Source organism: Nematocida parisii (assembly GCF_000250985.1).
Source record: "Nematocida parisii ERTm1 unplaced genomic scaffold supercont1.3, whole genome shotgun sequence".
NCBI classification, from domain to species: Eukaryota; Fungi; Microsporidia; genus Nematocida; species Nematocida parisii.
In genome coordinates, this window is record NW_013524648.1 from 278,585 (window position 1) to 302,840 (window position 24,256).

The 24,256-nt window shown below is 34.7% G+C and overlaps 16 protein-coding genes across 16 annotated transcripts; 9 read left to right on the top strand and 7 right to left on the bottom strand.

Moving 5' to 3' along the window:
* Nucleotides 1-12: 12 nt before the first annotated feature.
* NEPG_01323 (uncharacterized protein) lies at nt 13-670 on the top strand (the record flags this gene model as incomplete). Its single annotated transcript, XM_013203697.1, has 1 exon — nt 13-670. The coding sequence occupies one exon, from the start codon at nt 13-15 to the stop codon at nt 661-663; it is 651 nt and encodes a 216-aa protein (XP_013059151.1). The 3' UTR covers nt 664-670.
* Nucleotides 671-943: 273 nt separating this feature from the next.
* Nucleotides 944-3,838, bottom strand: NEPG_01324 (uncharacterized protein; the record flags this gene model as incomplete). The annotated part of the gene is made up of 1 exon (XM_013203698.1): nt 944-3,838. The coding sequence occupies one exon, from the start codon at nt 3,836-3,838 to the stop codon at nt 950-952; it is 2,889 nt and encodes a 962-aa protein (XP_013059152.1). The 3' UTR covers nt 944-949.
* A 478-nt stretch (nt 3,839-4,316) lies between these two features.
* On the top strand, nt 4,317-4,746 carry NEPG_01325 (uncharacterized protein). Its single transcript, XM_013203699.1, has one exon. The coding sequence runs from the start codon at nt 4,507-4,509 to the stop codon at nt 4,732-4,734; it is 228 nt and encodes a 75-aa protein (XP_013059153.1). The 5' UTR covers nt 4,317-4,506; the 3' UTR covers nt 4,735-4,746.
* A 501-nt stretch (nt 4,747-5,247) lies between these two features.
* On the top strand, nt 5,248-5,745 carry NEPG_01326 (uncharacterized protein; the record flags this gene model as incomplete). The annotated part of the gene is made up of 1 exon (XM_013203700.1): nt 5,248-5,745. One exon carries the CDS (start codon nt 5,248-5,250, stop codon nt 5,743-5,745), a length of 498 nt encoding a protein of 165 aa, XP_013059154.1.
* Nucleotides 5,746-5,791: 46 nt separating this feature from the next.
* Nucleotides 5,792-6,031, top strand: NEPG_01327 (uncharacterized protein; the record flags this gene model as incomplete). Its single annotated transcript, XM_013203701.1, has 1 exon — nt 5,792-6,031. The coding sequence occupies one exon, from the start codon at nt 5,792-5,794 to the stop codon at nt 6,029-6,031; it is 240 nt and encodes a 79-aa protein (XP_013059155.1).
* On the top strand, nt 6,022-7,641 carry NEPG_01328 (uncharacterized protein; the record flags this gene model as incomplete). Its single annotated transcript, XM_013203702.1, has 1 exon — nt 6,022-7,641. The coding sequence occupies one exon, from the start codon at nt 6,022-6,024 to the stop codon at nt 7,639-7,641; it is 1,620 nt and encodes a 539-aa protein (XP_013059156.1).
* An 800-nt stretch (nt 7,642-8,441) lies between these two features.
* Nucleotides 8,442-9,697, top strand: NEPG_01329 (uncharacterized protein; the record flags this gene model as incomplete). Its single annotated transcript, XM_013203703.1, has 1 exon — nt 8,442-9,697. One exon carries the CDS (start codon nt 8,442-8,444, stop codon nt 9,672-9,674), a length of 1,233 nt encoding a protein of 410 aa, XP_013059157.1. The 3' UTR covers nt 9,675-9,697.
* Nucleotides 9,698-9,789: 92 nt separating this feature from the next.
* Nucleotides 9,790-11,435, bottom strand: NEPG_01330 (uncharacterized protein; the record flags this gene model as incomplete). The annotated part of the gene is made up of 1 exon (XM_013203704.1): nt 9,790-11,435. One exon carries the CDS (start codon nt 11,433-11,435, stop codon nt 9,807-9,809), a length of 1,629 nt encoding a protein of 542 aa, XP_013059158.1. The 3' UTR covers nt 9,790-9,806.
* A 253-nt stretch (nt 11,436-11,688) lies between these two features.
* Nucleotides 11,689-11,991, top strand: NEPG_01331 (uncharacterized protein; the record flags this gene model as incomplete). Its single annotated transcript, XM_013203705.1, has 1 exon — nt 11,689-11,991. The coding sequence occupies one exon, from the start codon at nt 11,689-11,691 to the stop codon at nt 11,989-11,991; it is 303 nt and encodes a 100-aa protein (XP_013059159.1).
* A 176-nt stretch (nt 11,992-12,167) lies between these two features.
* Nucleotides 12,168-12,506, top strand: NEPG_01332 (uncharacterized protein; the record flags this gene model as incomplete). The annotated part of the gene is made up of 1 exon (XM_013203706.1): nt 12,168-12,506. One exon carries the CDS (start codon nt 12,168-12,170, stop codon nt 12,474-12,476), a length of 309 nt encoding a protein of 102 aa, XP_013059160.1. The 3' UTR covers nt 12,477-12,506.
* A 262-nt stretch (nt 12,507-12,768) lies between these two features.
* NEPG_01333 (uncharacterized protein) lies at nt 12,769-14,025 on the bottom strand (the record flags this gene model as incomplete). The annotated part of the gene is made up of 1 exon (XM_013203707.1): nt 12,769-14,025. One exon carries the CDS (start codon nt 14,023-14,025, stop codon nt 12,769-12,771), a length of 1,257 nt encoding a protein of 418 aa, XP_013059161.1.
* A 194-nt stretch (nt 14,026-14,219) lies between these two features.
* On the bottom strand, nt 14,220-14,965 carry NEPG_01334 (uncharacterized protein). The gene has a single exon (XM_013203708.1). It carries the CDS (start codon nt 14,955-14,957, stop codon nt 14,316-14,318), a length of 642 nt encoding a protein of 213 aa, XP_013059162.1. The 5' UTR covers nt 14,958-14,965; the 3' UTR covers nt 14,220-14,315.
* Nucleotides 14,966-15,293: 328 nt separating this feature from the next.
* NEPG_01335 (uncharacterized protein) lies at nt 15,294-18,367 on the bottom strand (the record flags this gene model as incomplete). Its single annotated transcript, XM_013203709.1, has 1 exon — nt 15,294-18,367. The coding sequence occupies one exon, from the start codon at nt 18,365-18,367 to the stop codon at nt 15,401-15,403; it is 2,967 nt and encodes a 988-aa protein (XP_013059163.1). The 3' UTR covers nt 15,294-15,400.
* A 44-nt stretch (nt 18,368-18,411) lies between these two features.
* Nucleotides 18,412-20,670, bottom strand: NEPG_01336 (TFIIH helicase; the record flags this gene model as incomplete). Its single annotated transcript, XM_013203710.1, has 1 exon — nt 18,412-20,670. One exon carries the CDS (start codon nt 20,668-20,670, stop codon nt 18,478-18,480), a length of 2,193 nt encoding a protein of 730 aa, XP_013059164.1. The 3' UTR covers nt 18,412-18,477.
* A 162-nt stretch (nt 20,671-20,832) lies between these two features.
* Nucleotides 20,833-22,080, bottom strand: NEPG_01337 (uncharacterized protein). The gene has a single exon (XM_013203711.1). The coding sequence runs from the start codon at nt 22,067-22,069 to the stop codon at nt 20,849-20,851; it is 1,221 nt and encodes a 406-aa protein (XP_013059165.1). The 5' UTR covers nt 22,070-22,080; the 3' UTR covers nt 20,833-20,848.
* Nucleotides 22,081-23,377: 1,297 nt separating this feature from the next.
* On the top strand, nt 23,378-24,256 carry NEPG_01338 (uncharacterized protein; the record flags this gene model as incomplete). The annotated part of the gene is made up of 1 exon (XM_013203712.1): nt 23,378-24,256. A coding segment is annotated over one exon (879 nt), but the record flags the coding sequence as incomplete, so codon positions are not given.

Here is a 24,256-nt window from a genome sequence, read left to right on the forward strand (position 1 = left end):
CATCACTGCACAATGGATGGCAGGAATCCGTACGACTCAATTCTATCACATGCGCTGAAAGGAAAAAAAGAAGAAACCAACCAGGCAATAAATGTATATAAAGATGAGCTGGTGTCTAAAATTGATGCTAATTATAGAAGACTTTCTCCCATTGCAGAATTTCCGTACTGCACGTGTTCTCTTTCTGAAGACAGGTTAGATAAAGCAGTGGAAATTGAGAAAATTAATGTGGCATTTGACTCTATGCATATAAATATTTTAACCAAGATGTCTAATACAAACAAACCTAAGAGTAAACAGGAAAGTATACTCCCTATAAAACAGAAAATAAGAAGAGATGTGATTATTCTCAAATGCAAATGTACAGAAAAGAAACAAATTGATTGGTCAGAATCTATTAATATAAAACTATTGGGCCTTCTAACTGATTATGCATATAAAACGCTGAGTCATCTTACGTTAATAAGTGATTTGGTAGATCCAAAAAATGAAATAGAGAATGAAGAAAAAGAAGAAGAGGTACTACACTCAGAGGAAATAGTTGAATACCTAAAGAAGAACATAACAGATGTAGACACAGTAGAGTGCCTTACGTCAGGGGATACAGAGGAGAGAAACAATTTGTTAGCAAAGATATTAAGAGAAAGCAGACAAAAGAAATAAATAGGTATTAATAGATGCAGAATATAATGGCTTATTTATACTTTCAGATACTTTAGGTTCTTTAGAGCCATGTTTTATTTATATATGTAACCTACCCTACACAGTATATTCGGAAATTCTAAATAAATAAGCATTTTCAATATAATTTGCTATGCTATGCGAGAGTTCTGGCGATTTGCTATAAAAATTATAATATGTGCTAACCTGGAATATAAAATTTATTTTTAGTCTACTAATAGAAATACATTTTGTATTTTCCTAGTAATGCTATTCTAAGATCATTTGGCTATATTTCAGGTGTAAGCAAAGTGCATCCTGGAGTGCTTTCGGTATTAAACCCTCTTTGATATTCTTTTATTACATTTGCAATTTTATCGTACTTTTTCTTTCCATTATTTCTACCGTATAGTGGAATTTTCATGCTTTTAAAGACATTTATAGCATGGCTGCAGTTATCTGGGGTATATATAAAATTAAAGATGTCTTTGTCACAGTATGGCTGTACCATATCAAAAACCAAACAAATAATTTCAATCGAAATGTCTTCATCATTACACGCATAAAATAGCCATATGCAGCAGACAATATTTGATAGAGTGTGGCCATGCCCATGGTATCTCGCTTTCATTATGTGAATTAGTTTCTGTGCGTATGCCGGATCTTCATCTTTTAGTAGAAGCCGGAATGTTTCGTGGCTTAATTCTTTTATAAGTAGTATTACATTATCACCTGGGCGCTCACCTGTATCAAAAGACATAAACACATCCAGTGCATCCACAAGAAGCTCTTTATTTCCTATGGAAACTATAGAATTAAATAGACCTAGGCATGCCTTTGAATCTGGCAGCTGAACTGGCCAGTTGCCTTTTGTATTTATTTTAATTTTTGAGCCGTAAAACTTGTACACTCCAGTATATATTATAACTGACAACAGACTACTGACATTTGATAAGGCAAAACTGTGAACAATTCCTAGTATATTGGACGTGAATTTTACTCCAGAATAATCTTTATCCAGATTTTTGTTACACATGTATATTGAACAGTATTCTAATATGTTAAATTTAGACTGCAATGTGTAAATTGAATCTAGCATTAATATCCTATTCACATTTATAAAATCTGTCTTTGCGGCATGACAAATTTCTTCAATAAAATCCGTGTTTTTTATATTTTCTGCGCAATTGATTAATCTTTTAAGCCCTACATCGATGTAGCTATTGACTAGATGACTAAAGAAATCGTTTGGATCTTCATATTTCCTTGGTGTATTTAATATAAATGAGCTGGCCGTCCTTATAGAACGCTTAGATCCAATAACTGCGGACTGTGTGTGAAAAGAAGATATTTTTATGCAAAATTTCTGTTTGTTCTTGCACACTTTATATTTAATACTAAGGCATCCGAATAGATCATATGCCGGATCACTGCGCTTACACTTGACAATATCCAGCATGGAAAGCTTTAAACTTTTATTCACAGAAAGCGCTAGAAATATGTCTTCTAAAACTGTAGCCAGTTCTATAAGCATCTCATTTGTAATTTCTTGTTCTGAATTAACTATGCTTTTAAACTGATATATATTTTTAGCAAATGTGTGTGAAATCCCTGTTATTTCAATAAGAACTGCAGCAATGTTTATGATTCCTGACATCAGTTCGTTACCTTTATTACAATACAAGACTTCTTTGTTTTCTAAATTCGAAACAATCTCATTCCATTTTTGATGCATCTCTAAGCTTATAAATTCAGTTGGCATTTTATACTTCATAAAGAAGCTATGCAGCTTTGGCATTGCATTTGGAAGATGGCTTGTTGTATATTCCCCTAATATTGGATCATACATAAAGCAGCACACGAGACTAAGTATTGAAGATTCAACACAGTTAGCAAAATACTCAATGCCATGCTTCAGCTCATCACTACTGGGCAGATTTTGCATAGGAATTCTGCTAAATGTAAAAACCTGCACAGAATTTAAAAACGGGGTAGACTTTCTCATGGCCTCTAGCGATTTAACCTTCTTTACATTATCTATGTATGTAAGAGACGCTTCTAATTGATTTGCTGGTACAAAACATCTATTGAAAACAGAAATAGCATGATCCGTCTCTTTTTCTTCTTTACTTTCATTTTCTTCAGAATATTCTTTTAGTATTTCATATACTGCGAAGATGAATTTGTTTGCATCTTCTATATTGTCAATGAATTCAAAGATGTACATTTGAATTAAAAAGGGCAGGCTATTTAGAAATCTTCCAGAATTGAATTTTTCTAGAGTATTTGGCTCTATGAGTGCATCATCCCACTTTAGGAATGAGCTTTTTTGGTGGGATATAAAGAAGTTGAAAATTCCTTTGGCTTCTTTTTGCATAACACTTTTAGTTCTTTTACTGATAGGGCATTTATATGGCACGTGCATACTAACTGAAAGGTGTTCCTGTATTCGATTCTTTTTTTGTATAATGAGCTGTGTATTCATGTTTTCTTTTGATGACACGTATTTAATAGGCACTTTTATTCCCTCAGTTAATAATAAAAGAGTGGCCAGTATTGCCATTGAGTGCTCTTTTACTCTAGTATATCTAAGGAATGTAGTTAGTGAATCACCTCGCCCCGTTTCAATGCATGCTCCGTTGTCTTGTATTGTAAACATCTGCAGAAGCTTTCGATGATATCCAATTGTGTATCTTTTTAATTTTTCCTGTTCTTGGCACCTGTATTTATCTTCACTTTTGGGGCCAGAACTAGCTTCTAATGGCCGCACAGTATCATTCTGTGGGCTTCTTTTATATAAGTACTTAACATTATCTGAGTCATCGGCAGTATCTAATATAATTTCATATCTAATGTCTAGTTCAGGAGAAAACAGCCGCTTGTTAAGCATAAAATGCTTCTTATAGTAAATATAACCCCGCAACAGATTAAGCGGGCCTTTCGGGTTTATAATATATTCTTCCTTTTCACCTTTAATTACACTTGATTGATGGGCTAAAAGATCATCTAGCTCTAATCGAGCAACTGCTTTATAAATAATGAGCAGTGCAATTAAATAGAATCTCTTTCCAACGCAGATAATCCTGCTATCGTTAAACAAAATTCGCGATTTTTTATCATCTTCTTGTACAGCAGAAAGAAATCTGGATTTTGCACTTTTGGTTTTTAAGGTACGCATAATATATTTAATGATTTAAAATTTAAATTATTTATACCTAACAAATTAATAATTGCATAATTACGAATTCTTAAATAATAAGACCGTTTTTGCCGGTTTTCTTACACAGATCAGTAGTTTATAGAGTTTCATACCCAAATAATAAATTAATCTCCTTATTCCCCAGAGGAATTCCATTAATCTTATACATTATATGTATTTAACAAAATAATATTAATATATTAATTTCAAGTTATATAACCCGAATATAAATAAAAGCATGTATATCAATTCTAAATAACCCGAATTCTGGCACAATTAACAAATTAAATGTTTTTCTATTTCATACTAGGATTTTAACTCTACACTGCGCTAATTAGTACTACTACGTATATATTAGACAAAATAATTATACTTAATTTGTTTTAATTAAAAACGCCTAATAAAGAAATAACTACATTAAATTCATAAATAGGGGGATTACAAAAAAAGGGGCAACACATAGAGAGCAGAGGGAAAGAAAAAGAAAAATTTAACCATGCCATTTAAACAATTCCTAATGTACTCACAAGGAATAATGTAATTACCATTCTGCTACATAGCCGAGATAAATGAGATAATCAAAAGAGAAAAGCTCTTTATTGTATTTAGGATGTATTTTAAGGCCATGCAGACTCGGAGTTTTAGTAATGCGGCTGTGCCAAACACAATGCCAAAGTATGATGTTAATGCCTTCCAGGCCCCCCTCTAAATTTGAGGAAGAGTTTGGATTAAATAGTCAGAAGTTTATCTGCTTATTTAAAATTCCGGCCTTTTTCTTAGAAAAATTGCCCCACAAGCTGACATATAAACGAATTGCCCCTAAGGGCTCATGCTTGAATGGCAGTGTCACCACAGATTATTATAATTGTTTCTAAACTCTATTCTATATACCACTAGATAGCTTTCTTTATTTATTATTTGAAGCTAAATAAAGTAAAGTTAAATTCAATCTAGAAATATTAATTAAAATTGTATTATTATAAGAAATAGCTAAATAATGCGAACTATGCATAATTTATTTAAAAAATATTATTTATGCCCTACGAATAATAAATAACCTAACGATGTCAGCTGTTTTCTTAGGAAAAGACATTCTTAAACTTTGACAGTTATTTAATTTGTATACGTATTTATAGACCGTATAATCAATTTAATTTATGCTGACATGTTGTATCAACAGCTATTTCTGATTTAATTTGTGCTATCATGTTTATGTAAACATTCAGATAACTCATGGCATGCTACACAAATGCTAGTCTTAGCATACAACAATGTAATTCATTAGTGGGGTATAAGATAAATTATTATAATTTTAAAATTACAAATATTAATAAACTAAATTTCAATTAAATTAAAACTATAAATACTGAAAATATTCAAAAATATATATGCAGATAGAGAATAAAGAAATAAAAGTAAATCTGAGTGATTCAAAAATAAAAACAGTAAAAAAAGAAAGTGTATTTAATGAAACACTTAATACTATTATTAAGTTAGAGAAATATGAAGTACTTTCAAAGAAAAATGAATGTGTTCTTAAGAGTGATACACTATCTATACCAGAAGGAAAACTCATAGGGATTATTGGGGTGAATGAGCATGAGAAATTAAATTTAATGGATAGTTTAGCAGGAAAGTGTAAATCTACACATACAATATATGGGCATGTTTATACTAAAAACAAGGCGGGCGGTCTTTCTATGAGACGGTCTGGTGATTGGTTTAATAGAGTTAATTACATATCCCAGTCTGCAGTTGATTATGAAAATGTTCCTGCTAGGAGTATATTAGTTTCCATTGCAAAATGTAATGGCATGGCAGAAGCAGACGTAGACAATTATATGAATACATTTGGGATAGAAAGAGCAAAAAAGTGTTATTTTTAAGAATCTGTCACATGAAGAGAAGAAAATACTTTCAGTTATTGGGGGAATGCTTTCTATAAAAGAGATGAATATATGGGGAGAACCATTGAATGGACTTAATGCAGAATTAACTAGAAATATACTTTCTCATATAAAGAAATTTAGTAATACAAATGTAGTTGCATTAAACCATGTACCAAAAGTAGTACTGGATGTATTTGACTATGTTATTATTATGTATAACTCTGCTATTATATATTCTGGACCTTGTCTGAAGCAGATGAGTATTTCGTGGAGATGGGCGTAGAGTTTCCTAAGGATGTTTTTTATGCCGACTATCTTATGCAGCTCATTACAGGTAGAGTCACTAATGAAAAAGACAAAAATAATATTGCTGTGCTTAGAAAGATGTGGAATAAAATATCAAAAGTTCCACGCGGACCTAGAAGAAGTTCAAGCAGTAGTTGCTGGTTATCGCAGGCAAAAATATCCTTTACCCGTGTTAGAGAAATAATTGGCTTGTCTTTATACTCAAACAAACTATTTAAAGGGTCGTCTTTTCTGATTACTACGCTGCTTATAGTTGGACTATGCAGTATTGTACTGTTTAATACATTTTATATACTGTGTGCTTACAAAGCAGTTGATTTTAGTACAAACTCAATTCAAAAATACTGGAGAAAACACACATCACTTTTCTATCCAAATATTTTGCGCTGTTTCTCGAACCATAATCCATCGGATTCAATCATATTTAGAATGAATTTGGGAGTGAATTATATTTCGGATTATAAATATATTTTAAAGCAAACATCTAAGTATTACAGAGCAGTCAACAACATGGGATGGATCTCCATCCTTGGCCAGGTGTTTAGCAATGTCTTCTTATTTGCTGGGTTTTTAGCCTGTATCTGCTCTTCAAATGGATTCCATAGTTCATCTTTCTACAAAACATGCAAAGTCAATATAAAAGCAAACCGCTTTACAGCAGGTGACTATATGTGTGCGCAAGTCATTAATGTAATACTCCAAAAAACATTGGCCCTTTCAGCTATATCAATGATTATATACTGGGCTCTTTACTTCACTATAGATGTGAATATGGCAAAAGAAAACACCATTGGCCACACCCTTCCAACTATTTTATTGCTTTGTGCTTCCTGTTTAATAAGCGCATACTCAATTATGATAGATTTTGCCGTCATTCCAATAAGATGGTTTTCTTTTATTGGATTTTTCTATGTAGTGACTATACATATTATTCCAATTCTGCTAAAGCATTATTTTTTAGAAAACACTGAATCTTTCTACCAAGATTTAGATCCATTTGCTATCAACATTGGCATTTTCCAGCCAGAAAAAGTTGACAGCACTAAAAACAGTATCTTAGCATGCCTCAGCATGATGCCATTTGATGCTTTTTATATTTCTGCTTGTCTAGACTATGCTATCACTGCATATAAAGTTCTTGTAAGGTACAATCCTTGCTTTTTCTTCTCACATATATTAACCAAGATGTCTTTTTATTTGGGCCATATAAGGTTAAATACAGAAGCATTAAAACCAAATCTACCTAAGATAGAGGATCAGCATATAAAGAGTGCAATATCAGGATCACTATATAGTGACTCCCTTCCTGTTTCTTCTGTTATAAAAAAAACCCTAATGTGGGTTTCCTTTGACGAGTATGATACCGGGTTTATAAAAACTGCCTATAATCATATAATAAATGAAATAGACACTAAATATGATGCAAGCAATGCACATGAAATATTAGATAACACTTACTCGCTTCAAGACACGCCATATATGCATATTCTGTGGAGTGCGCTCTGTTTTTGGTTAATTCCTATTGTATTAATAGCATTAACCGCATTATATAAGTATAAAAAACTACTGCCTAATGTAAGAAATTAAAATTGTTTTCATGCCTAGCTATATAGTATGCACCCCAATTATTGTATGCTAAGTCTGGCATAAGAGTAATAATATATGATTTATTTAATTAACACATATAGCATGCACATATTGGGCTTTAATTATAATAAAGTATAATTGGGCACTAGAATGGCATTAAATAGGTCTTACATCCGCTCTAGAGGCATGATAAATGGCGTATGAAGTATAGGGGTAAGTATGTGATGCCTGCCATCTGCGCAGCCAGGTTTCCTTAAACCGCCTTATATTAATAAACTGTTTTCTATTAAAAAAGCATTAAGTCGAAACTACTTAAAAGAAATAAATTAATTTAATTTTTACTGTATAAATATGCATTCAAAAATCAATAAACATTAAATTGTCTTCATGAATTATTCTAAGAAATCAATTATGTATATTGTTATTTAATGTGTCTTTTCATTGTTAATTTGATTTAATTAATACAATCTGTGAGCTATGCATAAATTATTAAAAATAAAATATTATTTATGCCTTAAACGATCTAAGGCATTAAGAGTAGATAATATTATATAGTGTCAGCTAGCATAAAATATATTATGGTTTTTGATTGGAAGCTGTTTATTAATTTAAGATATAATTATGGTCTAATGTTGTTGTGGATCCATTATTTAATTCCATCTCACTGTATTTTACTATGTAAAGTCTGATTGTGTGTGATATTATTGAGTTTATGTATAGATATGCATATTTGCAGCTCAATTGCACTAAAGTGTAAAAACAACTTATTCTAGTTAACTTCTGAAGTAAAATTTTACTGAATGACTGAAGAAGCAGCAACAGAATACTTGCAAAGTGAAGAAGAAAAAAGAGTCTACAATAGTATAAAGAATGGGGAATACTCTGAACGAATCCCTTGTAAAATACTCAAAATAGCCAGAGAGGAAATAAAAGATGCATTAAAAACAGAAAAGAGTATACTGAAAATGGAAAGGGTTCCAAGAATTTTAGATTGCAGTATATTTCAGGAGACAAACAAAAAAAGAGGCATTCACATAGAAACCGACGCAATGTACAAAAAAACAGATAACCTATGGATTGTGCTAGATGAATCATCTGAGAAGGGCCATTCTGCTACACTGGTTTTAAGCTATGAATACTTCACTCACAATGAGCTATTAAAAAAGGCAGGAATATGCGAAAAAGAGTACCAGTCTAGCTATAATAGAGTAGGGAGTATAATCCATTTAAACTTAAAGGAGGAATCACTAAAGCACAAAGAAATTATTGCAAAAACGCTTTTGAACAAAATAAAAGACTGCAAAACTGTAATAAGAAAAAAGTCTAATATCGAAAATGTGTTCAGAAATATAGAAATAGACCATCTTCAAGGGGTTCCTTCATATAAAACAGTTCACAGAGAAAATGGATTAAAATTTAGTATAGATTATGATAAAGTGTACTGGAACTCAAAGCTACAGAAAGAGAGGGAGGTTTTAAGCAAAGAAATCCATAAAAACCAGACTGTTTGTGATATGTTTTGTGGAGTGGGCCCGTTTTCGATTCTTGCATTATATAAAGGCGCCGAAGTGTGGGCAAACGACCTAAACCCAGCAAGCGTTGCTAATTTTAAAGAAAGCATTATTCTCAACCGAAAGGCGCTTGGCCTTGAAGAAGTAGAGAGCGCCATATGGAATGAAGAGCTTGAGGGCAAAGTGCATCTTTACAATCTAGATGCCTACGAGTTTTTAAAAGAGGCAACGGAGGCAAGAAAAAAAATGAATGTATCTCCCCGATTTAACCACTACATTCTAAACCTACCAGAGCTAACACTAACTTTTATAAAGCACTTTGCAGCATTGGAAAAAACCACAGAGCCACATAAATCTGGGCATGCAACAGTACATGCATACTTCTTTATTAGAACAGGAGAGTCTGCTACTGAGAAAATAGAAAAAGAAATGAACAGAAGAATAAAAGGAACTGCAAGACTAGTTAGAAAGGTATCACCAAGCAAAGAAATGTGGGTTGTCTCGTTTACACTTTTACAGTAATAAAATTATTGTCATTTAAATATAGAGAAAACATTTAAAGTCCTTCAATAAAAATACAAAATAAATATGAAGGTATATGGGTTTGAAAATAAATAAAAATATATTATTTTAATGGTGCTTGCCAGAAATTTATTATGCCAGCTTCTTTTTTACAGACGCAAGCATATTGTTAAGAATGTTGTGCTGCTCCTCAAGTATAGATGCCGTCTGTTCTGCCTTCTCCAGATTAAATTCGCGCCTGTATGCTATTGCATTCTCTGCCAAAGATGCCAGGCCATCGCTTAATAAATTCGCTCTTTTCTCTAATTGGGCGTACTGCGAAGATGCTCCTTTTACTTCTAGGCCCAGTGATTTTCCTGCCCGCTCAAGAACATCAACCAGCAGTGCATTGTACTTTTCGTTGATGCTAGTTAGTTTGTTTGTTAGCCGAAGAATTCCTCCTTCTACTAGCTCATTAAGCCTGTCTCCTAGATATCTTCTACTTATTTTTAGCTTCTCAATTACAGACTTTTGTTTTTCTAGTCGCATCGCTAGATCTTCATATCCAAAAATAATTTCGGGGTATAAATACCCTGGTGCTGGATTGAGCCGCACTGCCTGATTCCATACGTCCAGCGATACATTGCTTGGTTTTTGCATATGTGGATAAGTCGGGTCTGCTAAGTTGTAAAATGTATATGTGAATTTATACAGAGGGCTGTTCCGGTCATAAGCTTTCTCTAGATAGTCAATCGTACACTGAACATCATCCACTGATCCTGTTGCATTTTTTAGCGAGGAGTTTATAAGACTATTTGTTACATTGGAAATAGACTGATTTGCCCCTAGCCCACTGTCCTGTCTAAACATAGAAGATCCTAGCCCCGATTGAGCTCCGCCTAGTCCGCTGCCAAGAGATGATTGCATTCCTGCACCTATGCTCCCTCCAAATACAGAGCCCATCTGGCTTCCTCCAATTACTGAGGTGTTTCCCATTTGATTTCCAAATCCAGTGCTGCCTCCCAAGCTATTCTGGTTGCTTCCAAAGCCCATATTGTTGCCTAGTCCTGAGGTATTTCCAAGCATGCTACCAACACCAGTATTACCGCCTAATGTATTTTGGTTGCTACCAAATCCAGTGTTTCCTAATCCACCTCCTAATTGACTTCCCTGCCCATTAGTATTCATGGAACTTCCAAACCCATTATTACTTCCAAATCCATTATTGCTGCCGAACCCACTAGTAGTGTTTTGTCCTGAACCAAGACCAAAAGAATTGTTGTTGTTTCCAGAGTTCCCTCCGAAGCCTCCTAAACTACTCATATTATTCACATTGTTCATACCACCCATACTGTTCATATTATTCATACTATTTGTATTATTCATACTGTTCATACTGTTCATATTGTTCATTCCACTACCAAAGCCCCCTGGATTTAAAGAATTGCTGCTACTTCCAAACCCAGTGTTAGCCTGATTATTGCCAAACCCACCACTAAAGCTGTTTCCTTTGTCTGCACCAAATCCCCCCATGCTTAGATTGTTGTTTCCTTGCCCAGAAGAATTTCCAAACTCTGAGTTGTTGCTTAATACTAGACTTGTGCTATTGTTCTGCCCCATGTTTGCTCCATTCGCGCCACCAAGTGCCATTTGATTCTGCTGCGCATTAGAGACACCAAACATATTATTCGGCCCCATTCCCATTTGATTCTGGTTATTCTGTGAAGAATTTGGATTCATTCCTTGTTGCCCGTATTGAGTCTGATTGTTGTAGAAGGACATACTACTCTACAATAAAAAGACAAAAATATAAAATGAATATCCGCTAAGAAATTCTGCCCACATGACACTTCCAGAGTAAAATATAAAAATCCTCAAACCCCACTCAAAAATGAATGAATAAAGTAATTGGCCAGCTAAACTGATTGTATGTGACATGGAGTAAATATAGAAACAAAACTAACAAATAGTAGTAAGTAAATACGATCAGTGTTTTATAATTTGTCTATATAAAGAGCACTCCGTTCTATGAGATATGGTTAAGAAGAACATTGTAAAGCTATTCATATCTGTATTATTACTTGTGTGCTTACTGAATTTCAGTACATCCCACGTAAAAGCAGCTGACGGGGCAAGTGGCGGTGACAGCGGCGGTGGCACCCAGGGAACATTTAAGGATGTCTTTACCCACACATTTATACAAACCCAGACAACTGATGGATTTTTTATAAAGACAGGAAAAATAACATTCAATGTTATAACTTCTCCAATTTGGTTTGTCTATAATTTAGCATCGTATGGATTTGGAACCATATCTGGAAGAGGATGGACATTCTAAGCCAATTTAAGTATACCAATTGCATATTTGCCTTTGTACTTAGCTCTTTCTAGTATAGAAAAGAAGATAAGCCATTCAATAAAGATTTGTGTATGCCCACATAGAGATTTTTCTATTCTTATTAAAATGTTTACGTGTTATACTTATATATTTTGTAAACTGTAAAAGAAATAAAAATGAAAGTAATATTCCGGGGCGGCCTTGAGGATAATGTAAACTCTGAAACCTTGCTGGTTGACATAGATGAGTTAAAGAATAATTTAGAGAAATTTGAACCATGCGAAATTGTAGTAAAAGACTTAATATACTACATAGAAAGAAACCACTTAAAAAGAGACTATAAGCACTTTTCAACAAATGGAGAGCTAGAGGGGGGCATTTTGTGCATAATAAATGAGGTAGACTGGGACATTTTAAATGAGCAGAACACAGTACTAAATAACAATGATACAATTCATTTTATAACAACCCTTCATGGTGGATAAACAGTTATTATAAGCACACTCCTAAACCACCATGTTTTTAGTAGAATCGTTCTGCTATTATAATTATTTGGGTTAAAGTATTAATACAATAGTTCTTACATAGTGTCATTTTATAAATACACCAGTATTATTAACTTATACATATGCAATAAATATTCTTTCTAAATAGTAATCCTTTATGTGTTTGTCTCTTTCTTTCCTCACATCTTTAACTGTGTTTTATCAATATTTTTATTATAGAATATGCAAATATAAAAAATAACTCACTAATTATTAGTATAGCATAATAATTTTATTCATTGGTTCTTTCGTATACAGTCATATTATGTCCTGGATTCAGCCATAAGGAACTAATAAAGCATAAAATTTGTTTAAGCATGTTTTTAAATCTATCATTGCGCCTAAATTCAATCTTTAGCCGAATTTTTTCTAATGCAAATAGTGTTAGAATAACCAGAAGAATTATAAGAAAGACTAAATTCATATAAAATGTTAGAAATATTGCAAAGAACAGATAGGTGGCAAGTGATGACAGCCGAGGAAGTAACCTTGTCACTGTTTGACTTAGTGTGCTTGTGGTGATTCTTTTTCCTTTCTTTTTCTTCAGATAATACATCTTTCCATTTATATTTATTAAAGAATTCTTTTTTACGAACAGCTCCTTATTTGTTTCGATTGTTCGTATAGAAACAAACTCGCTATTTTCTTCAAGTATATTCTCAACTGTAGAATCTGCGGTCTGTTTTATACTGTTTTCTGAGTCTATTAAACCTTTCATCGAATTATCTTCTATCTTATTATTTAAGAATAAATCGTCTCTGTTTTTATCAGTATTGTCCTTTTCTTGAAGCTTTTCTTCTGTATTAATTGGTTTACTGTTTTGTTCTATATGGTTAACTTCTAAAGTGTTTGTTTCAACTGTTTCAACAGACAAATCTGCAGAAATATCACTTGCACACTGTTTTATATCTTCCTCTTCTTCTGAGTATTTCTTCTCATTGGCATTTTTAGTTTCATCGATAATCTCAGATTTTTCTATACTATTTACACCATAATTGTAAATTAATTCTTCGGATTTTGTTGTTTCTTTTTCTTCTGCATTAATTATACATTTGTTTTTATGCATATTATGCGAATTTTCATTTTGATTCAGCTCAGTGGTAATGGCTTCTTGCAGTACATTACTAATAGCGCATGCTCGATCTAAATCAGACTGCGCTATTTGTGGAGCTGCACTCTCCTTTACTTCTTCTGAACCTTCTTCTGCTGAGTTGTTACATCTATACTTTCCCAGTATTGCTTTTATGTCTATTGTCTCTATCCCCTCTAACAGTTTTCTGTACTCCTGTGAATCTATAAGAAGATTTTCCTTATGAAACAATTCAACATCCTCTATTTTATACATTAGTTTTATCTTTCCCTTTATATCCTCAATTGTATTACACTCTGCCGCATCTAATTCACAAACTTGTGAATCTACTTCCACTCTTATTCTTTTTTCTTCCATTATTTTTGCAAATTCTGCAGAATTTATAAAAGCAGCAACCATACAAAATTTTTAAAAACAAACCAATAAGTATAGCCTTGAAGTGTTCTTTCTGGCCATATAACCTTATAAATTCATTTTATAACTATTTTAACCGCCTTATTAAGCATAAAAATAGAAAATATTTTATATTTAATCAAGTCTTAGGAGAAGAATTGGAAGAGAGCAGAGTAGGAGGAATAACCCGAATTTCATATAGGAGAGTTTTATTATTATTGCAATATATTCCATGCGTATAGACCGGCAAAATAGAATTACAAGTCTTATTGATACAGAAAATAACTGCGCTGTTATCACATGCCTTTTTTCTTCTCAATGTTATTTTGCCGGTATAGATTCATTCTTGTTGTTTCGATGTAGTTTGGATCGACTAAAAAACTGGCCGTTAGTCCGTGAATGACTTCATCCATGTTATTGTCTTTTCTTTCAGACTTTTCATACTCCAGGTATTTTAGCATTCTTACAATAAGTACTGGGTTTTTATACTCTTTGTCTATTTTCTCAATGAATTCGTATATTTTAGGAGACAAAAATACTGTTGTATTGTTTGCGTCTATTATATTTACATCTTCTAGCTCCCTGATAAAACACATTACGCTTCTATCTATGGTTAGGCTCTTTATTGGGTGGCATCTGATCTCTTTCACCTTTACATATAGCAGTTTTATAGACTTACAGCTTATACATAGGGGAATACTTGGTGTTTTTATCAGGTTAATTATACCCACACACACCGGGCATGTCTTGGGGCAGGTCATTCTGCTGCATGCATTTTTAATTCTTATGCTTGGTATTAGCTTGTTTATTTCGTCAATCCATATGTTTAGTACGATGTCATATTTTAGTATTAGTATTGTTTCGTCTTCTATTTCCTTTACAATCTCTTCCGCCCACTTGTAGGTTATTTCCTTTTTAAGTATTTCGCTTGCCTTCATGTCTTTGCTGGCTTTCCTTGGTGTTAAATATTTTCGAATTATTTTTATATTTAGAAAATTCCAAACCCCTTCAGACTTATGCCAAATAAAATAAAATGAGAAGAGTTTTTTAAAACATAAAATATGTAGAAAAGCACATAAAAGCCTGGATTTAGGCAAGAATCCAAGAATCGATTAAAGAAAAACTTACAAAAAGAATTGGCACCAGACAAATATATAAAAAGTTTATTTATTCTAGTAGAAATATCTAATATAAAATAGCAATAAACGCATATGCCGCTACTTAGAGTAGAAGCGCATTCATTATTTTAGATAGCAGAATTACTATAAAAGAGTCTGAAACAGTAAGAATAAGAATCGCAAGGGTTGCATTAAGCGATAGTGGTAAAAGATTAAAAAAACTTCTGATTTTAACAAAGAAATAAGTGTTAGACCCAGAAACATCACTTACTGCAATAAACAAAAGGCTCAAAAAGCACTAAGTGAAAGATGTAGAACCCCACAAACAGCTTGTTACTACTTTTGTTTTCTCTAAAGGGTGCGCCTGGCGTGTATTCTAGCCCAGAATAAAGTGCCTGCAGGTTTGACATAAGAAATATTCCGGATGCCAGCTGAGACTGCTCTGATAGCTTGTTTGGCTTCGATGGATCTACTTTTACATGGCCTAGATACTCCATATACTTCAGTAGAATAAGAAGATGCACTAAATGCGTGAAGCAGTGCACAACTATTCCAACAAGCGGCGGCCAAGCAGCAAGTCTTTTTTGCGGCCTTTTATTAGATAGTTTAGAAGATGCTCTAAATTGGGACATGAGTATGGAAAGTGGAATGTTTATGAGAATATCTATATATATATTCTGCGTATCTGACATGAACAGTCCTTTAAATAAGAGAATTAGCAGCGCGTTAAACTGGGATATGGTTATTATAAGGATCTGTTCTATTTTGCTTAGAGTAGTTATAAGTGCACACTTCCCCTCCTTTATAATATCAAGTATACAGGATATTTCCTTGGTATATGACAGATACGATGAAACACAGTACTCAACTGAACCTTCGGAGTTTGACAGAGAGATGCCCACATCTGCTATTTGTATTGCATTACAGTCATTAGCCCCATCCCCAACAAAACACACTAAATCTGTTTCCTTATACATTTCAACAACCTGGCTCTTTTGCAGAGGATTCATCCGAGCAAAGACCTTGCACCGCCTTTGAAGAAGCTGCTTGTACTCTAGCGATGCCATAAGCTGATCAAACAGGGCGCCCTCGACAGCAATCACATAGTCAATGTACGATTCGTAGTCCTGGCCCTTTTTAACTTTCATTAACATTTTATCAAAAACAACATCATCGTTAACACACTCCCACTCTATAGACTCAATGCTCTTTTTTTGTGCATTGAATTTTGGATATATAACCGGCACGTGTGGATCAATTATTCCGCAATGCATTGCTACAGACACAGCAGTTAATAATGCATCCCCAGTACACATTATATTTGATAAGCCTGCCTTCTTAAGAACCTCTATTGTTTTGGCAGTTTCCTCCTTCAGTTTATTCTCAAACACAATGGTGCACAACAACTTTAAATCGGACTCTACCTCTGCCCGGCTAGACAAGCTAGTCTTTACAGGTTTTCCTGCTAGCGATATAACTCTATATCCCTCTCTTGTATACCCACTAACTATTTCTATATTTCTGTTAACATCATCCTGGCTTTCTGTGATGGACTGGATTGTCTCGGTTGATCCCTTAGTAAATACGTATGTGTTTCCACACATAAGATCTGCAACAGTAGACATCCTCCTTATTGTCGAGTCAAAGTCAAATGTTTCTTTTATTTTCCCAATAGGCTTTCCATCAGCAGTGATAGTTTTTTGCATTTTTTGATTTGACACTATATATTCTACATCTCCATCAGCAAATTGCAGCAACTTAATATCCAATGGATCTCCAATAAGCCTGTCTCCTATTTTCTCCACAGAGTGGCATAGACTAAGGGCCTGCCTAACAATAGGATCTTTTATATCTTCTATCGAATAAATCTCCACTCCATCAATGTTTATACACTTTATGTCAAGCCCTTCCTCTGTAAGTGTTCCAGTCTTGTCAAAGCATACTTTTGTAATCGTGCCCGAGATGTTGCTTATTGAGATGTCCTTGCATACTATCTTTCTTCTATGAAGTCTTTGTGCGCACATAGACATTCCTACCCAGATAGCTGTGGGAAGTGAAGGAGACACCAGCGCATATATAAGATCAAACATATAACACATTAAAGTCTTAGTGGGCACACTGCCATGTAAATAAGTAAATATAGATGCAACGCATGGTATAAGCATAATTCCGATAGCACCAATCACCTTAATTGTGTCATAGTATATTGGTGGTTTAGTTATTTTCTGACCAATCAAATTTTTAAATGCCTTTCCTCTAGCAGAGTTGTAAGATATTCTGACTGCACGCACCAAACAACAATTATTCAGCTCTAAATACTTCCTGAGTTCAGAGTCCTCGCCCTTGTATACATATTGCAAATCGTCCTGAGCCATCGCTTGAAAAACAATAGATCCTGCCAAAACCTCAGCTCCTTCTTTTTTTAGAACAGGAACAGACTCGCCAGTAACAAATCCTTCATTCACTGCAACAGATCCACTGATAACGACGCAGTCGCAGGGAACCTCTGCAAAGGGAAACAGCATCAATAAGTCGCCCAGCACAATGTCTGCTTCCTTCACTACGGATACGGTGTCGTTGGAAACTATAAAAGAGTGTCTCTCCACTTTGGATATTTTATCTGACTGGTCGTTCTTCTGTACATCTGCCGTTACCTCATTCATCAGATTAAATGCCATAAGTAGAAAGATAATAAAGGCATAGACATAATACTCTATATAAATCCATAACAAAATACCAAAAATTGTATATACGTTGATTGTGTCAAACAGCGCATCAAAGAATATGTAAAAATTACTTTTGCTCTTTGTCACTAGCAAATTCTTTCCAAACAGTATTTCTCTTTCCTGCCTCGTCAGTGTGTCAATGTACTTAGCTCCCCGTGGCTTATAATACTCCCCAGTTCTCCAGTTAAATATTAGCCGGGTGCCATTTATATACACATATCGGTACTTTCCGTTCTTTACATACTCTCTAATCAGATACGTAATACCGGCCTCTTCAACTTGTTCTTCTTTTACATCAAACGCCTTTCCGTTAAATATTAAAATGTCTGCATCTTCAACGGATGTTGGCTTTGTTTCTAGCAATAGTTTTATTCTGGGGGACGAGCAAAGCACATGGAGAAGTCCTAAAGTCATCACTGAGAAACCATAGTACACTTCTTTAGGAAATCTGCGCTTTCTTCCCTCCATTCTACTCCTATTCTGGTCTCCAATGAATGTTGGCATAGTCGGGGTAAAAAATTAATAGTTTAAATACGGGGGAATTCCTATTGGAGTACTATTTTTGATTTTTATTGGTAAAATACTAGGGGATTCATCTCTATATCTAGATATATCTAATTATAATATTTGGCACTGGGCGCTCGCCTAAAAAACTGCCTTGCTTGGGTTATTGACATGTCAATACTTAAATTTACACTTGTTTCTTCTAAATGCCGCTGTATCCATCTGGGCAGTTGTGTTTTTTTTTCGGGCACATTAAATCGTCTGTCTGCTAGCACTGCCAAACCATAATCAGTGCTTGTTCTTAAAACCCTTCCTACGCACTGCGCAGTCTGCCTCATTGCATCAAAGGAAAGAAATTCTGACTCTCGTATTCCAAACTCCTCTGCCAAGAACTCTAGCCTTTTTTTAAGTCTAGGACTCTCTGTATACTGAAATGGAACACCAAATACCAAAACTGCCCGCCCATAGCAGCCAGAAAAGTCTACCCCCTCTGAGACCTTTCCTCTTGCTACGCTAAGCATAAGCCCGCCTCTTCCAGTTTCGCAAGCTCTTTTGTAGCCATCAAGTGCTCTTTCAGTCTCCGCGTGCTCAAATGACTCGACAAAAATTAGTTTGCACTCCATTATCTTTTTTATAATACCACTTTCCGTCCAAGCAGCCACAGCTTCCTCCATGTACTTGTATGATGGAAAAAAACATACCAGCCCGTCCGGCACTGACATAGACATTTCAAGGAGAAGGTTTCCATAGTTACGGACAACAGCAGGCTCCGCCCGGAGTGAAAATGTGCTTGACAGAGCATTCGACCCATCCATGGCCAGCGTCATTTGATCACTTCCCTTTGTAACAATTAACGCATGTAGACCCCTCTTAGAGGAAACATCTATTTCCACTGACTTTATTGGTGTAAAGTCCAATAGCCTTGGATATATTGAAATGGGACTAAGCGTTCCACTTGTAATAATTACATTATTGTACCCAGAAAAAACATGCTTCATAGCAATTGATGAGTCTAAGCATGAGAGATGCAGCACGGGCTCATAAACTGAATAGGAATTGAATGGCTCAAAAACAACAGAAAACCCCTTTTTAAACTGCCCACACAATGAGCAGAAGTCACAAACTCTAGATAGTTCAGAGTAGTCTTCAATAAATCCGTGCATTTCCAGCTCGCCCATTATTTCCCGGAGCCTCCGAGAAAGATGAACTATAGACGAAAAGTCAACATATACTGTATTTTCCAGATTTTTAATAAAAACATCTGTGGTTTCTGTTGTTAAATTTACATTTTTCAGCTTTGTTTTAAAGAATTCAATTATTCTCTTTGCAGCAGATATAAATCCATTTATGCTTCGGAGGGTTCCTGGTACTAGAGAAGTAAATTTTCTGCTTGATTTATGCCCTTCAAGAAGAGATGAAAAGTCACTTCTGATGCCCTTTCCCTTGTTATATGCGGTCTTTTCTTTATTTCTGTTATTTAAGCTTAAGCTCTTGCTTACCGAATACTCTGAAATATCGGACAGGCTTTTCCATGCTTTATCTAAGCACGCTCTGTTTATATGAACTGTTAACACTTCTACACAAACACTGTCTATATTATGTGCTTCATCAAAAACAACTACACAGTTGCTCCCCAATCCGCTGCTAACCAAATCGTTTATTCGTGGGTCTATCATATAGTTATATGTGTATACTATACAGTCTGCTAAAAATATTGATGATCTCGCAGTGTAGTATGCGCAAGTCCCCTTTTTGTTGCCTATTTCTTTTAGATCGTCTAGTGTATATACCCCGCTCGGCATACCTTCAGCAGTTTTTAAATATTCCTTGTAAAAACTGCATTCTTCTTTTTCCTGCCTGCACCTTCTATTAACAAGACTAGAAACTGCATTGATATCTGGATTTAAGCAGAGCGTTCTTCTTGCAGCCAGTCCTAGGCCAGTGTACTCTATGTCTGGTATGTATGTTTTAATGTACTCATATAGCTCTTTTAGCTCCTCAAGGACTTTTTCTATTTCTGCTGTGGTTCTTGTGCAGTATACTATTTTAAAAATTCCTTCTTTTCTTTTAAACCCATTTTTCTGAATTCTTTCATACCCCTCTTCTTTCGTCATAAGATGTATCTGGTAGCTCACTAGAAAGCTCAGTAGAACAATGGTTTTCCCTGTGCCTGTTGGCATTTCTATTAGGCATTGCCCCTTTGCCTGCACCACCTCGTGCAGTTCTTTTATATATTGCATCTGTTCTGGGTATATTTTATTCTTTGGGAAGAATACTTCAATATTACCCATTTTAATAATCATAAATAAAAAATCGTGCACGTATTTCTTTCTAGCAATAAAGCATATATTTTCTAGCCAAATGGCGTACAAGTTAATTTTATAGAAACCCCCGCTGTATCTATTATTTCTACCAAACTATATCCTATTATACAGTGCTCTTCTCTAACTGATTATGCATTTCTGAGTAATTTAATATTTATTAAAGATCTGGCATTGCCTCATACATATTCTCTATGTTTTCTGTGGAGTCCAAAAGACTGTTTTCTTCTTTCTTGTACTGCCCGAATTTACTCTGATTTATATTTAGATTTATCAGTTCATCACTGGCACTTGGTAGCTCAGCACACTCTATTGGCACTTTTGTTGAGAAGCGAATTCTTCCTATCTGTAAATCCCTTAGAATCATGAATCCAGCAGTTCTTTTGTCTGGAATTCCTCCGCTTGTAAGTCTTCCCCACTTCACAGCAAGTGATATAAGAAGCTCGTCTTCTGTCTGTGGCTCTGCTATTCCGTAGAGTATAGCTAGCTCTTTTCTGCCGACTCTGTTAAATATAAAAGAAACAACTTCTTCTAAATTTACTTCAGAGGTGCTTGCTCTGAGCGCTGCACTTACTGGATTACACTTGTTGTAGATGACCCCCGGAGAGTCTATCAGCCGAATTGACCCATTCAGGACAATTTGTTGCAATATTTTTGTTACTCCTGGAGTGTTTTTTACTTCACATGACTTTTCTCTCTTTAGTGAGTTTATAAGACTGCTTTTTCCTACATTTGGGCATCCAACAATCCCTACTGTTACTGAGCCACCTGATCTGCAGTAGTTGTTTAGTAGGTTCATTAGATCTTTCACCCCAAATGCCTCTGCCTTAAGCTCTGTTTTTTCTGTGTGTCCGAGCTTAGTGCGCTGCGACTGTGTAGACGCTTTGAATGGAACAGTTGGCGCATAGTTTCTTAAGTATGCTAGCCAGCTGCCCCAATTTTCTCTGTCTACTAGATCAATTTTATTTAGAATATATACTAGCTTCTTCTCCTGCGAGTGGACTATTTTTTCTACCTCGGGGGCTCTGCTTCCTATTGGGTCTCTTGCGTCAAGAACTTGAAGAATAACATCAGATTCTGCTACCACCTTGTATATTTCCTTAATGTATCTTCTTGAAATATCATCTTGAGTGTCTTGCTTTAAGCCGTTCTTCTGCGCCTCGTTATACAACTTTAGTCTAATTTCTGCATTCTCTCTTATCTGCCTAAGGGTCATTTTATCCTCTTCCGTCTTTACTGCGTTGAATGCCCCAGTTGTTTCTCTTTTCTCTTGTTTTCTTTCCCTTCGCCTCTGCACCTTGTCTGCACTTGCTGCCTTTTTTCTTAAGTTTTCTCTAGTCTTTGTAGTCGTTCTCTTGCTTAACCGTTTCTTCTCTTTCATAAAAAAATTTCATCTGGCTTTTTCTGCCTATAAAGAATCAAACCATAAATCATGCCTCTTTCTTCTAATTAATTTAAAGATGGACTATAAACGCATTGTCATGTATAGCGGGTTTCTTTCTGCATTCCCTGGACATATGCTATTTAGAAATAATGTTTCTATTTTGTATGTTTCTATTTGCCCCTCTCAATTGATTCTTTCTTTAATAATAATGTTTTTACAATTAGTCATCACTTATCCACATTAATAGGTATATTCCGAATAAATTCGTGCGATAATACGTAATATATACATAATAGACACAACTATAATTGTTTTATAAGAAAGTGCATATTCTATAATATACTAGTACTTCCTCAATTTTTTACTAAATTTATATAGCTTGTTGGTACCATCTGCTATAAAAAAACACATGTTCTGGCTATTTCATATTAACATGATTTTATTGGATATTGACGTACTCACGAGGAGTAACGCCACCGCCGCCCTGCTACGTAGCCAAGAGAGAGAAGAGAGTGAAAGGGGAGAGCTCTTTATTGTCTTTAGGAAGCAGCCCAAGCCTGCGTGGACACAGAGTCCCGGGCGCAGTTGTGTTAGGCCTGGCGCTTACGTTAAGCCGTCGATGCTTCCCTGAGTCTCCCCCTAAATTGGGGGAAGAGCTCCGGTTAAATAGTCGGAAGTTGATATACTGATTCAGCGATCCCGGCCTTTTGATTTGACGGGATCACCGCGCGAGCTGGCGCGCAAACGGATCGCCCTCGAGGGCTCCCGTCCGAGTGGTGGTGTCACCATACATTTGCTTTTCAAATTCGTATAATCAACTGATGGAGTTCTGCTTTTTATATAATAGTACACTCAATAATGTTCTAATTTTATTTTATTTTCTCAAAGGAATAATAGTTTGGGATATTTGCCATAATTATTGAATTATATGCAAGTATAGAAAAATAAATTATTGGTTTTTATTCTTATATATTCTATTTGTACATTTACTAGAAAATAGATCAAACAAGATAAAAAGCATCAAAGTACAAGAATTATTTATATTTCTGTTAGAAATAACGTATAAATAGACAAATAAGAGATTATTAGCTCTATTTTATACCGATATATTCACTTGTAATATACAACAAATATATTTATTTGTTGTTTCATAATTTATTTTATTGGTGTATAATCGTATAACTACTGTGGTGCTATAATCATAGAAGTTATAAATTGAAGATATCATTTGTTTAATTTAAATAGAAAATAACCAGTTATTTAAATGACAAAAGTATAAATAGTCTGATAAATCACTAATTTATAATGAGAAGCATTAAGATATTATTAATTATATTCCTACTATGCATCTTGATCGCAATTGGAATAGTTGTATATGAAATAAGAGAAGAGATAAGTAAAAGTGAAAGTGAAACTAGCAGCGAAGCATTTAATAGCACAGAAAGTGATATAATAGAGTCATCTATCAGTGCTCAAAGAATTTATCATTCATCCACACAACAGAACAAAAACCAAGCTACACCAATAGTGGCGCCTGCTGCTGTTGCTATCAATCCACGTCCTTCTGTGGACAATAAACCCCTTAATCATACAATGGCGCCGACACCATCAAACACTCCTAAAGTAGAAGTATTCAATAGACACACTGTAAACAGTACATCTTCATTGGGCAATGTTTCTACTAAAGAAAATCAAGGTAATATTCACGATTTGGATTCTAAAAAATCAAAAGAGAAAACTCAATGTATCCAGTCCCCAGTAAATGTTGAGAAAGATGATTTGGCTAAAAAGGCAGCTGCACCTATAAAATCCACAGCCAGTGGAAGCAGATTGTATCCACGGTTAGAGGATGATATTAATGACGAAAGAGTTTCTGGAGATATTCTACCAAAATATGCAGAAACAGTAGTGCTTTCTGCACATAAACCAACACAATTAAGTGCAGAGCCTGTTACTTCACATGCTGCATTAGACTTGGATGGCCAGCAGACTACATCCCTATCTAGAGGAATAGATGCTGCCTCTAGTATAACTAAAGAAAAAGAAAAGGAGGAACAAAAAGACTCTAGAAGTTCACCAGAGTTAAAACAAGAAAATGGCTTAAAACAGACTGCCCGTATAAATGAGGAAGAGGAAGAAGAAGAAAAGCATCTAGAGTCTAATACATCATCATTTGATATAATT